Source organism: Giraffa tippelskirchi, chromosome 6 (assembly GCF_054371585.1).
Source record: "Giraffa tippelskirchi isolate mGirTip1 chromosome 6, T2T-mGirTip1v1.2.pri, whole genome shotgun sequence".
Lineage (NCBI taxonomy): Eukaryota > Metazoa > Chordata > Mammalia > Artiodactyla > Giraffidae > Giraffa > Giraffa tippelskirchi.
This window is the reverse complement of record NC_137280.1, coordinates 137,497,710-137,512,056: the sequence shown is the minus strand read 5'-3', so window position 1 is coordinate 137,512,056 and position 14,347 is coordinate 137,497,710. Positions and strand designations below refer to the sequence as shown.

At 42.2% G+C, this 14,347-nt stretch overlaps 2 protein-coding genes across 10 annotated transcripts in view; one reads left to right on the top strand and one right to left on the bottom strand.

Moving 5' to 3' along the window:
• LOC145508725 (uncharacterized) overlaps positions 1 to 14,347 on the top strand; it is a 617,339-nt gene that overhangs the window by 270,936 nt on the left and 332,056 nt on the right. Inside the window, exon 2 of one of the 6 annotated variants that reach the window (XR_014055565.1) lies at positions 14,076 to 14,190. The exons of the other annotated variants lie outside the window; for them this stretch is intronic. The gene's annotated coding sequence lies outside the window, so the exon portion shown is untranslated. The remainder of the gene's footprint in view (positions 1 to 14,075; positions 14,191 to 14,347) is intronic. 6 annotated transcript variants of the gene reach the window in all.
• GRIA1 (glutamate ionotropic receptor AMPA type subunit 1) overlaps positions 1 to 14,347 on the bottom strand; it is a 337,441-nt gene that overhangs the window by 122,411 nt on the left and 200,683 nt on the right. For all 4 annotated transcript variants that reach the window (XM_081495905.1, XM_081495904.1, XM_081495906.1 and 1 more), the window contains one exon: positions 1,172 to 1,333. In XM_081495905.1, the coding sequence (XP_081352031.1) occupies positions 1,172 to 1,333 (162 nt within the window). The remainder of the gene's footprint in view (positions 1 to 1,171; positions 1,334 to 14,347) is intronic.

The window sequence follows — 14,347 nt, the reverse complement described above, 5'->3', positions numbered from 1 at the left end:
ATGTGGGAAAGAGAAATTATCCTCTATTCTTATTCTGGAGTGAAAGTGAATATCGCTCAGTTGTGTCCGACTCTTTGTGACCCCATGGACTATAGAGTCCATGGAATTCTCTAGGCCAGAATACTGGAGTGGGTAGCCCTTCCCTTCTCCAGGAGATCTTCCCAACCCAGGGATCGAACCTAGGTCTCCTGCATTGCAGGAGGACTCTTTACCAGCTAAGCCACAAGGGAAGCCCAAGGATACTGGAGTGGGTAGCCTGTCCCTTCTCCAGTGGATCTTCCTGACCCAGGAATTGAACTGGGGCCTCCTGCATTGCAGGCAGTTTCTTTACCAACTGAGCTATCAGGGAAGCCCATCTTTATTCTAAACCATTATCAAATAGAAAACAAAATAGATTTTAGCCACAGGGATTAAAGCTGCCTTGCTGGGAATGAGAGGCTGGTAGTGTGCATGATAATTGGGAGTTGACTCTCTGAGGCAGAAATGTACTGGTTATTGGTTAGGTAAGTTTCCTTGATTTTTAGCCAGGTATGCGACTGACCAGAAGCACCAGCCCACTGCACAAATCTAGGAGGCTCAGTCCATGAAGAAATAAATGCTAATAGCATCCCCCTGGAGTTGTGTAACATGGTGGTCCTGCCCAGAGTAGAGATACCATTTTCCGGTTCCTGCTGTAGCTAGCTGGGGTAGGTTCCTGAGATGTGGCCAATAGCATGTGAGAGGAAGATCTGTATGTGACTGCTGGAAAGAGTTCTTAAGGAAAACAGTTTTGCTTTCTATTTTCCTTTTCCCTTCCTGGTAGGTAGAATAGTGAGGTAATTGTTGGTGCTTCTGCAGCCATTTTGGGCTATAAGGTCGCAGCTGTATGCTGAGGATAGCAGAACAGGAAGATAGAAAATGTGTCTAAGTGTTTGGTGATTATGAAACCATTATACAAGCCCCGGATTGCTGACTTCTGAGTTTTGTTTATATGAAAAAGGAGCAAAATGTCTATCTTGTTAAAACCATTGTCATTCTGGAGTGCCCATACCCTCAGTCTTTATGGATCTACTTTCCTTAGCTTGTTCCTCTTAGAAAGTCTGTCCTTTTCTAAAGGCAAATACTACCCAAGAATCTAGGGCAGGCGAAGGGACCAGCCAGGTCCTTTCTTGCCTGCTGCCCATCCTCTTACCTTAGGTCTTTTCCAGTCCACCCGGGTGTGGTCCCGAGCATCACTGGTTTTCCACTGCTGCATGATCTTGGCTGGGATGTTGTCTGTGTAGTTCACCAACTGGAAACCTGTTACATTTGCTCCACTCTCCTTGAATTTGTTTAAGTCAATGTCCATGAATCCCTGGGTGGTGAGGAAGGGAAAGAAGTTAGAATATGCTGCCTGGATGTGTCACTTTAACCATGTTACAGAATCACAGCATTTTCCACCCTGTTCAGACTTAAGGTGAAACTGACTTAATGGAGAGGCAGTTGCAGTTCCCTTCCTTCTCACCTCTGTTATCACTTACTTTGTGTGCAAAGTTAGCACATTGGTTAAGAGCACTTGCTCAGGAGCCAGCCAAGCCTGGGCTGAAGGGTAGGCTCTGCTACTCAGAGCTATGAGTTACATACTCTACCTTGGATCAAGTTCCCTGATGGTTTCCTGTATGAATAATAGAGGTTAGAAGGCTGGGGAGAAAAAGCAGTGCAATGATGCATGTCAAATCCATGTTTTAAGACTGAGTGATCAGTAAACAGTGGCTGGGATTATTATAACAACACAGATACGTGATAGTTTAGAAAACATGAGGGGGGACCTTTGTCCTTTACCACCATCACTCTGCCCTTTCTGACGGAGAGGCATCTGAAGTCTCTATGGGGCAAGCTTCTGTGGGCGCCCCAAGGTCCCCAGCATGGCCCCAGCACATCTGGAAGAGGCTGGATGCTGATTATACCTCCCCGCCTCCCCACCCTATGCTTTTTCCTGTGCTGCAGGCAAGGTCTTGCAAGTGAGGCCCGATCAATTCTCCTATTCACAAAGGATTTCTTATTGGGAATGAAACTTTCCTCCCTATTTGGCGAAGTTCATTCAAACTCAGGAAGCCTTCAAGATAGAAAGGAAACCTTGTATCTGTAGAATATATTCCACAGTGTAAGATACTTTAAAATCTATGGCTGCATTTCACTTTACTGCCTTTATAAGGTAGAAATTGTACATCTGTTTGCAAGATAAAGAAACTGAGATAGAGAATTGCTTGCACAAAGTCATTCAATGATTTAGTAGCATACAGGGGACCGGAACTAAGGCCTTTGAAGGCCTATGCTTGCTTATTCTCTTGTCATAAATTCAACAAACATTTTTTGAAAGCCAGTGTAGTATTCTAATGCTATCCTAATGCAGTGTACTATTCTAATAGTGAGTAAAACAAGTTTCTTCTCTTATGAAGCTTACTTTCTAGTGGGAAGAATGGACCATAAACAAACTATTGTGTATAAAATAAGCTAAAAGGATATATTGTACAATACAGGGCAAATGTTTTATAATAACTATAAATGAAGTATAGCCTTTAAACATTGTGAATCACGAAGAATTGATGCTTTCAAATTGTGGTGCTGGAGAAGACTCTTGAGAGTGCCTTGGGCAGCAAGGAGCTCAAACCAGTCAATCCTAAAGGAAATCAGTCCTGAGTATTCATTGGAAGGACTGATCCTGAAGCTGAAATTCCAATACTTTGGCCACCTAATTGAAGAACTGACTCATTGGAAAAGACCCTGATGCTGGGAAAGATTGAGAGCAGGAGGAGAAGGGGATGACAGAGGATGAGATGGTTGGATGGCATCACCGACTCGATGGACACAAGTCTGAGCAAGCTCCGGGAGATGGTGAAGGACAGGGAAGCCTGGCCTGCTGCAGCCCATGGGGTTGCAAAGAGTCAGACACACCTTTGCAAGTGAACAACAGTAACATGGTATTTATTATACATCAACTATATTTCAATTTTTAAAAAGTAAGCACGTAGCATGTATAGGGTAGAATCTAGTAGAGGATACTGTGCGGTAGCTAAGAGTCCTCTGAAGGAAGATGAAGTGGGGAAAGAGGATGAGGGGAGGAGCGCAGTGCCTGGCCCCGGGAGGCGTGGTCCAAATGAGCCGCCCTGAGGAAGTGGTGTCGCCACAGGGACCTGACTGATGTGAAGCTGTGGCATGAGCTCTGGGGGAATCTGGGGAAGAGCATTCTGAGCAAAGGCTCAGAGACTGGAGGATGCTTAGCATATTCTAGAAACAGTGAGAAGACTGGTGTGACTAGCACAGCACGAGAGAGAGAGGGTGGGAAACGCAGTTGCGGGGGTGGAGGGCAGCCCAGGGTTAGATCCTAGAAAGCCTTGTGATCATCTGGGTTTCTCTTTAGGTGTAATTGGTGCCCACTTCAGGAATTTGAGCAGAGATCACAAAGTCATTGCTTTCTGAACTCTGTGGCTTAGGGAAACTGCCAGATCCCAAGGGGTGAAATGGGGGAATGAACATGGGAAGTAGTTTGGTGGATTGAGGGTAGGAAGAACTGTGGTCTGGCAGCTCTGAGCCCCCATCACTGCCTCAGCTCTGCCTGGAGATCCTAAGACATTGTCCTAGTCTCTTGATTTCTCACTGACTCGATCTGGTTTCCTTACCTAAAAGATCTGGTCATCAAACAGTGCAAGTTCAATGCATGAAGCAGGGCTCTCAAAGCTGGTGCTCTGGGACAACCCAGAGGGAAGGGGTGGGGAGGGAGGTGAGAAGGGAGGTTCAGATGGTGGGACACAAGTACACCCATGGCTGATTCATGGCAAAAACCACAACAATATTGTAAAGTGACTAGCCTCCAATTAAAATAAATTAATTACGTTTTTAAAAAGGAGAGAATTAAAAAAAAAGATCTGGTCATCAATAACTTCATGACTCAAAGACCTTCCCCCTACCCTATGCCTCTAAAGTTCAGTGATTCTTTATTATTCCTATTTTACAAACAAACTAAGCTCAGCTCTACTCTGAGCCTTTGCCCAGCTATTCTCTATGCCTGGAAGTGAGTTCTTCCTGGCCAGCTCATGTCCATCCTTGGGTCTCAGCTAAAATACAGTGTCTTCAGGGAGCTTTCTCCTGTAACGTGCTTAGTTGCTCAGTTGTGTCCAACTCTTTGCGACCCCATGGACTAGGACCTGCGAAGCTCCTCTGTTCATGGGATTGTCCAGGCGAGAATACTAGAGTGGGTTGCCATTCCTTTCTCCAGGGGATCTTCCTGACCCAGGGATCAAACTGGTTCTCCTGCACTGCAAGTGGATTCTTTACCATCTGAGCCACCTGGGACGCCTTATCTAAAGACCCAGTTCTCATCCTTGATAGATGCCCTTGGTGCCCTGCTCATTTCCACATCTCCCCAACAGACACTAATATTCCACTTTTTATACTAACTACAGCTACCTATTACTTCACCCACAGGTAGGGTAAGCCAGATGTATTGAGGCGTTCATACACCCAGAGCAGCTTTCTGCTGTTGGGGAGTTAGTTGAATCCACAGCCCTCTCCCTTGGGTGGGTTACCATGAGGTATACTCTACACCCAAGTCTAGAGCTTCTGTAAGGGATGGAGTTCCATAGCCCCAGAGATAAGTGCCTTGATTATGCACCTTTTTCAGCTGCCTGCTCTCCCATCCCTACCTTCTTGTTGTTATTCAATCGCTCAGTGGTGTTCGACTCTTTGTAGCCCCATGGACTGCAGCACGCCAGGCTTCCCTGTCCCTCACTATCTCCCAGAGTTTGCTCAAACTCCTGTCCATTGAGTCAGTGATGCCATCCAACCATCTCATCCTCTGTTGCCCCCTTCTCCTCCTGCCCTCAATCTTTCCCAGTGTCAGGGCCTTTTCCAATGGGTCAGCTCTTACATCCGTACCTCACATCCCTGATTCCCTGATGTTATTTCTCAGATTAGCATCTAAAGAAGCTACTTGTATTTGAATTGCTGTCTTAAGACCTGGTTCTAGTAGAACTCAGTCAAGTTACTTCCAATATGCAGTCCAGTCAGCTCCTTCTCAGTGCTCTGCTTATTACCCATTTGAGATGATCTGGTTTGCTCATTTGTTCCCTTGTCCTCTCTTCTTGTGTTGGAATGTCAGTTCCATGAGAGTAGGGATATTTTTCTGTTTTGGACATGGATGTGTCCTAGAACCCAGCATCTAGCACCATGTCTGATACAAAGTGGGTTCTCAGTACATTTTTATTGGGTGAATGAATAAAAGCCAAAGACGTTGCTCAAGCAAAAATGCTAATTTGTCAGGGAAAGTATGATCTCCAGGCAGTAAATCCAGTGGATGATTTAAATTGTTTGACAAGGGAAGCTCATGTTGGAAATGCATTTAGTGACTAACTTTACCTACAGCTATAGTTTACAGACATTCACAGGGGTCTGCTGAATTGTGCAAGGATTCTAGCAAGCTTTTAGTGCAGATGAAATTGGGATTAGGTTCTTATACCCAGTAGGCATCCTAAGACATTCTACCACTTAAGAGTATAGCCACCCCACCCCTGGTTAAAGGCTAATGCACAGTGGAGAGATTTCCCATAATTTTTAGAGATTTTAAAAAGAACATCTTATTCATAAAATAACTATTGAGAGAATAAAATGAAAGCGATCTCCTGCAGTCAAATTCCATCGCTTGAAAATCTGTAACAAGCTCCTGGGCATTTTGTACTGACTGCCCCCATCAGTGTAATGGGGGCCAAAGGAAATGGCAGAGTTGATTCAAACATAAATGCCACTCAGTTCTATCACCAGAATGTCTGACTGCAAGGTGACTGGAGCCAGACCTGAAGTTATTTCCAATCAAACTGATGGGACCTCTGCCTGAACTTCTCAGCTCCCCTGAGAAAGAAGGGACAAAGAATGATAAAATAAGCTCTTATCTGTCCTATTAGGGAAGACATGAAATGAGGGAATAACTTGGCATCAACATGCATTCACCTAGTAGAAGATATCCTCGCCTTCCCCTCATGGAAGATTTCATGCTGGAATGGTGATCTTGAATCTCCACAATGTCTTTAATTATGAAGATCAAAGCAGTCTCTTATAGCTACTAGACTTGATCTCTCCATAATGCAAGAAAACAGACCATTCCAATAGAGAAAACTGTTCTTGACTAAGAAGAGGAAATAAAGGTGTGAAATATTTGCCTACCGGTCAGCTGGGAAATTCAACCCACCCACTCTAGTCCCCTGAGCATGCTCATTAAACATGGTTTAATTAAATCATTTTCTAATTTTCTTTGCCATTTTATTTAAAAAACCTTAGGGGGTAATATTCGGTAATGAGTACATTTTGCTTTATCCGTGCTATTAATTATATAATATAAAAGGATGCAACATTGCTAATTGTATTATATTAAAGATTAAATGATGAAGTCTGATCTTAAGCACTGTCTTCGAGTCATTTTGCTTGTTTTATAACATGCCCCCAAATATGAAGTCTATTGCTCTGTATGCTGTGACTAGTGAATGAAATGAAATTAATCCACAAAATGCTCTGTTCAAGTTATTCAGTATGAGAATTCAGGTCTCCTGAACCCAGATGCTTCTCAGTGTCCCTCCAGCACTGTACCCGATGCTGTTCTTCACAAAGTGACTGTTTATCATCTAAGATAAGCCTCTGTGATAAGTGAGCTCCTGGAGCTGTTGGATCACTGTGTCCCTGTCTGCTTCTGCGGTTCCTCTGTGACATTTCACACTGTCCCCTGTGCTGCTGATGAAAGGCGGATAGAAGAATGGTCTGCCTATCATTTTCATTCAAATGCAAATGAACAAGCTCTTAGGATAGAGATCCTTCATCTGAGGGACCCATCACAATACATAAGAGAGGTTCTGCATAATAGCCTTTCCTAATGGTTATCATGCAGGAGCTCTCGAGAGGAAACCCGATATCTCTATAAAGCTCTAATGCTGGTCATGTGGCTCAGTGGTAAAGAATCTGCCAGCGATGCAGGAGACACAGGTGTTTGATCTTTGGGTTGGGAAGATACCCTGGAGAAGGAAATGGTAGGAAAGGAATCTCTACCCACTCCAGTATTCTTGCCTGGAAAATCCCACAGACAGAGGAGTCTGGCGGGCTACAGTCCATGGGGTTGCAGAAGAGTCAGACGTGACTTAGCGACTAAACAACAACAATGCTGGTCAATCAAAAATCAAGGTAAAACATATTATAAAGGGACTAATTAGAAGAATTCCAGATAATAACATGACCAATGAACATTGAGGACAGGATGTGGAAAATAGTGTGAAGTGGTTCATCCTTTTTTTTAACTGAGGAGCCACACATGGGATGAAAGTTGATAAAGCAAGAAAAAGAGACATAGACATATTACACAGAAGTGTGTAGAGGGAACTACTAGAATCACCAAACACAGAAAATGTTTAAAATAGTTTTTTTCTAAGAAGTATGAGATTAGAGAGTGTAGCTATTTGCTTTTTTTATAACCTTCCATAATAATTTTTTTCTTTTTTATAACCATGTGAATATGTTTTCTTTTTAGTACTATTGAAAAATAAAAAATAGATCCCCAGATAATTCTGATGTACCTTACTGGCTCAGAATCAGCTGTAAGTCCCTGGAAAGTGGGAGGGGGAGTGTCAGTGACAGGACAGGGAAGAGAAGTCATTGCATGGGTTGATATGGTCAATAAGGGAGCCCGGCTTAATTCGTTGTCTCTTGGCCTAGAATTAAAGAACACTGGTGCCATTAAATATTCTACTGAAACTTAGCTTTAGAAACATTGTTCCTAAGGATGACAGATATGACAACAATGGCGAAATTGTCATTTCTTGTGCATCATATAACTTCATTTATATAGCTCTTTGAGAATTCTGAAGTTGTTGTCATTTCAAGTTGAAAAATGAAATAATCCATCAGCAGTCACCATTGGATTTATTAAACATTCCCTAAGCTCTTTTCCTGAGCCAGGCATTCTATTAAATGCTTTATATACATAATCCTATTTAATCCCCCCAAACAGCCCTGAGGGGTGAACATTGGCAGTAGGCACTGGGTGCTCACTTGCATAAATGAGTGAGTATCTGCCCCAATTTTCCATGCGAGGAGATGTGGCTCAAAGACCTCTGGAGCCCACCTCCTCCCCCCACCCTGAGATCCCCTGGAAGCAAGGATTCCAGCTGTGGTCCAGCTATCAAATCTGTCTCCTTCGTCTGTGTGGTACACTGCTTTGCCAGCAGAGGAACACAGGAACATAGCTTTAGGATGGGGTTTCCAGATTGCCCCAGATTAAGAGGGACCAAGAAGCTCAGACAGCGTGGCTGACAGTTAATAGCCTAGAACAGAGGTCTCACTCTGCCAAAGAGGGCTTGCAGATTGGTTAGATGTTTCTCAAGCCTCTGATTTATATGAAGTTTTTTAGTACCCACCTACTCCATATCCATACCAGGAGTCAGCAAATTTTTTGTTTTTTTTTGGATAAGTGGTCATATTGTGGATTTTTTAGGCTTACAGGTCATGTTGTTTCTGTCATAACTATTCAACGCAGCTATTAGAGCATGAAAGCAGGCCTAGATAATAGAAAATGAAATAGCATGGTTGTGTCTCCTCCACCCCCAAGTGTATTCATGAAAACTGAAACTTGAATTTCACATAATTTGCATATGTCATGAGATATCACTTTTCATTTTTTTTCTGTTAATTTAAACATGTAAAAATCATTCCTGGCTAAACAAAGCCAGGAAATGGTTGAATTTGACCCATGGGCCGCAGTTTAGGTTTACTGATGCCTGAAGGAAAGATGTTAGAGATCAGATCAAACCCCTTGTTGTCCAGAGAGGAGACTATTGGCCTCAAATTGTAGGCTGGTTAGAGTGTGAGCTGGGGTTAGGATCTATATTCCCTAAGCACTCATTGTAGGAGGCAGTGCAGTGCTGACCAGCTGTTACAATAGCATGATTGGGGGAGGGGAGGAAGTGCTCAATTAATTAAACCAGTTAAGATAGTCATTCCATCTACCGTATCTCAATGATAATTTTCAAAAGATTAGCACAAAAAGGCATGGCAGATAATTATGATATCCAAAAGAGATGTTTAACACCATAACTATATTAGATGTACTTTCACGTTGCTGAAAAGATTTAGAAAATGCTTTGAGGATCGTGAGGAGGCTCTGGGCTATCATTATGACTTTTAATTATCATGTGTGCCTGGAAACAAAACATCTTGAGGATGTGTGCTTACTGATTATTTAAGCTCTCTGAGGCTTAGCTCTCTGGTCTTCAAAATGCAGATATAAGAGCACCTACAGCATAGAATTGGTACAAGATTTTTTTTTAAAAGTGTGTATAAATATTTAGGGCTGTGTCTGGCACAAAGTAAGCATTTAATAAATCTTAGCTATTATTATCATCATCATATTTACCATCATCACTATGATGCAGTCCAAAGAGGTTGGGTGTTACAACTACTTGAAAACCAGGCACTGGGTATTTGGGATGGACATGTCCACACTGGTATATTTAAGATGGATAACCAACAAAGAACTACTGTATGGCACATGGAACTCTGCTCAGTGTTATGTGGCAGTGTGGAGGGGAGGGGAGTTTGGGAGAGAATGGATACATGTGCATGTATGGCTGAATCTCTTGTTCTTCACCCGAAACTGTTGCATCACTGTTAATTGGCTACACCCCAATACAAAATACAAAGTAAAAAAAACCCCAAACCAGGCACTAGGTCAGGCAAGACACCTGAGCCCACAGGAGGCAGGTGTATAGGAATGCAGCTTTCAAAAGATAGAAAGCTTTATCTTCAAAGCCAGATTTCCTTTCTCTCTGGGGTTCTTTCAAGGGGTCACACACAAGCTGCTCAGCTCTCATCATCCTGCTTGGGCTGACACCACTCCCATTAGATGGAAGAGGGAATAGCCAGCATTGTTAAGAGAAAGGGGCCAAAGAGAAGGATTTTTAACAAGCCCTGGGAGGTGGGAAAGAAAACTCCCCCCATCTTATCCACCTGAGATCTAGAAGAGGTAAATTGAAGAGCTGGAACTTTATACTCTGAATGGCACAAGTTGAACATGGCAAGTTTCCCCAGATTGTCAGGTAAATTCTTAGATGACAGCTCCATAGAGAGGATAGCTATAGGAAAGTACAGTTAGAAAAGTCTTGTTACATTAGAAATGCTTGAAAAAAGTGGGGATGTTCAACCTGAAAATAATGAAAGACTAAGAGGGGAAGTGAAGGATGTATTCCAACCCCAGAAGGGCTTTCAGGGGGAAATATTTGTTCTTTAAGGTAGGCCAGAACCAACCAATGGACAGAAGTCATGGGAGTCAGACTTCGGCTAAAATAATGATGATGACAATCACAGCACCTAACACGTATTAGACCTGAACTATGTAGAAGGCACTATGCTGAGAGCTTTATTTGTATGATCTCATATAATCCTTGGAATAATCCTGTGAATCAGGTACTTTTATCATTCCCATATTGCAGATTAGAAAACTGAGTCCTAAATGAATGCAGTAGCTTCTGCCCAATATAACATAGCTAGTGAGGGGCAGAGACCACAGTCATAGTGAGTGACAAGACTCTGTGCTTACTTTCTAACCACTGTACATTCTGCCTCCTCATCACTAGTCAGTCTGATTCATTTATCTCCTGTCCTGCAATGAACGAAGCCCTTGGAATGACTTGCATCTCTATACTGTTAATAAGAAGGAATTAGCAGTTTTCTAGGAGACCTGGGTGTTAGTCTTCAACTCTGTTAAAACTGGATTATAGTTGCTTTACAATGTTGTGTCAGTTTCTACTGTACAGCAAAGTGAATCAGCCATACACATACATGTATCCCCTCTATTTTGGGTTTCCTTCCCATTTAGGTCACCACAGAGCACCGAGTAGAATTGCCTTGTACTATGCAGTAGGTTCTCATTAGTTACCTGTTTTATACATAGTGGTGTATATATGCCAATCCCAATCTCCCAATCCATTCCTTCCCCCAATCCGCACCCAGTATCCATACCTTTGTTCTCTACATGTGTCTTTATTTCTGCTTTTCAAATAAGATCATCTATACCATTTTTCCAGCTTCCACGTATACGCATTAATATATGATACTTGTTTTTCTCTTTTTCTGACTTACTTCACTCTGTCTGACTCTGTATGACAGTCTCTAGGTTTATCAACGTCTCTGAAAATTTTGGTATCTCTCACCCTCTAAACTTACATCTTGTGGACCAAAGAGTTTTGTTATTGACTTTTTTGGGGTAATGTTGATCCAGGCACTAGATTGTTGATCTGCACAGTGAGGCCCTTGGCTAGATCAATGAGTGATCTTTCCAACTATTGTCCCAGGCTGTAGGCATTTTAGAGTCTACCATGTTGAATTAGGGGGAAGGGAGAAGAATGGGGTTCTAGGTTCCTACCCTCCCTCTACCATCAGAGCAGCTTTGCTTTTTTATCTGTTTCACATACCGGGGTTCTCCCCAAGATTCCATTTGAAAATAGAGCTTTAAACTAAAAGTTTGGAAACTTCTGAGCCAGTTGATTTTTCTCTTAAGGGCTTTTCAGCTTTGATCTACAATTCTGTGATCATACAGGTGTGTGCACATGAATATGGAGATACATGAGTTCATGGAATATTCCTGAGATGAGGACTTTGTTCTGTCCTCAAATAACCATGTCTCTGCATATGGTGTTCAGATTTTCCTATTTTAGCCACTTTAACCGACTGGAACTTGAATGTGTTCTCACCCTATATAATCCCTCATAACACAGGCTTATCTGGTTCCTGCCAAGTCAATAAGACATTGCAGCTGTGCTTAAAACAGCTAAAACATCATTTGAATTGGAAAAATGAAAAAAGCCTCTAGTGTTAACTCTTATCCAAGTACATTTGAAAGAAGAGGGGCTGGCACCTATATGCTTAGATACCTTCAAACACACAATCAGACATATCCCCCAAACACAAGTCCACTGTTGACAAATTATTTTAAAAGGTGGCTGGGATCTCACAGTCTAGGGGTTTAGGATAAAATGCTGACATTTTGTGGCAGAAAGTCAGGGGGCCCCTAGACTAGGCTGTCAATGCATGATTAAAGAAGTACAATATCTGGCCTGGTATTGGTTGGTCTTCCAGAATCTCCCTTAATGTTAACTTTCTTCTGTCTGCAGTCAAGGGTGCCACCTGGCCATGGCCACCTCAGAGCAAGAGCCAAAGACCAATTGAAAATTCAGCCTAAGGAGTATGCCCTTATGCCTACCTGTTGCTGTTGTTTAGTCTCATGTCTGACTGTTTGCAACCCCATGGACTGCAGCATGCCAGGTTCCTCTGTCCTCCACTGTTTTCTAGAGTTTGTTCAAATTTATGCCCATCAAGTCGGTGATGCTATCTGACCATCTCATCCTCTGCCACCCACTTCTCCTCTTGCCCTCAATCTTACCCAGCATCAGGGTCTTTTCCAGTAAGTCGGCTCTTTGCATTGGGTGACCAAAGTATTAGAGCTTCAACTTCAGCAACAGTCCTTCCAATGAATATTCAGGGTTGATTTCCTTTAGGATTGACTGGATTGATCTCTTTGCAGTCCAAGGGACTTTCAAGAATCTTTTCCAACACTACAGTTTAAAAGCATCAATTCTTCAGCGCTCAACCTTTGTGTAGTCCAACTCTCACATCTGTACCTGACTACTGGATAAACCATAGCTTGACTATATGAAACTTTGTTGGCAAAGTGATGTGTCTGCTTTTTAATATGCTATCTAGGCCCATGAAGGGGCTTATGCCTGGAGTTCCTGGCAGACTTGAAACCAGCAATGTCTCCCTTTCGTGTGATCAAAACCTTTCTGTCCAAGAAGGATCAGCCTACTTTTTTTTAAATAAAACACCAGCTTAAACATTCACAGGGGCTCCCAAAGAGTAGGCACCCTCTGAATGCTTGGTGAAAAAGGAATGAAAATTCAAACATAGCATTAAATTTGAAACCTAGCAGGATGGGGAAAGGAATATTCTAGTTCATTCATTCATTCATTCATCTGTATCTAATATTGCCAAGCACATATGGGACAAAGGGATACAGCAGAGAATAAGATCCACTTAAGCTCAGTGGATCCCAAAGCTCAGTCTTTGTTTTCATTATTTAATGTTTAGTGAGAAAGACCAGTATTACCCATGTAATTATAGAGCAAAATAAGTAGGACAAAACCTGGCCCTGGATCTCAGGGAAGGCTTCTCAATGGAAACACAGGAGCTGAAAGAATAGAAGGCTTTGGTTGGGTGAAGATGCAAGGAAGAACCCTCTAATCAGAAAACACACAGGGCTTGGAGATTCCAAGTCAGAGTGACCAAGGGTGGTGAATCAGAGGAATTGCATGTACACATCAGCTTAGCATCAAGAGGGACAGACCCCTTAACTGCCAATTTTGGCAGTAGGTTAGGGTAATGTACAGCTCGGAAGGTTCGGTCCTCACTTCCTTACTTGTCCCTCTTTTTAAAAATTTGTATTTATTTTGTGATTTTTCTCTGGCATTCTTTTAAAACTTTACTTATATGTTCTAGCTGAAAGACAAAGCCAAGTTGTTTCCAGGAAAAAAGTGAAGCCACATGCTTCTCAGTGCTTTTTAGTTTAGTGCTGCTGGTATGAGCCTGGTGCAGTGGAAGGTATGCTTGGTTCATGTTTGATGTTCCTTTGCTGGGCTGTTAGAACCATGCCCTGTGAGAAGGCACTAGGGGGGATGCAAAGATGAGGAGCATCCAGGCTAGAGGAGCAAATGCCAGGAGCAAGCAGGGTAGGTGGTTCCAAATACATGATTCCCTATCAGTGGGTGTTATTCGAGCAGGAACCAGATGGATGTGCTTCTGTTAGGGACGTTGTAGAGGAGAGTCTGGCCTTTTATGGGAAGTGGTTTAGCTGCCCTCTGAGTCTCATATCTACCTACTCATTTGCATATTCATAGCTGTACTTATAGTCTACCATTGATCTCTGCTTCTTTTAGCAAGACACAAGGAATTTGTCGTTAAGTTCATGTGATAAATGCATACCAGCATTGTTTATTTCCTGAGAAGTCATTTCACTCACTCATTCATTCATTCAGTGACTTTTTAAAGAACACCATTACATGAAGCTCATTTTGCCTGGTGAACTGGAAATTCATCAATGAGAAAGGCAAATTCCTTCCTCCAGGAGCTTACAGACAAACAGGGAGGAAGGTATTATATTATTGGATTTCTATTATTATTATTTTACCATAATGATTATATTATTACAATAATATAATGTAATTATATAATATATATTTGCATTATATAATTATATATAATTATAATATTATCAATAATTATTATTATTATAATTACCACTATTATT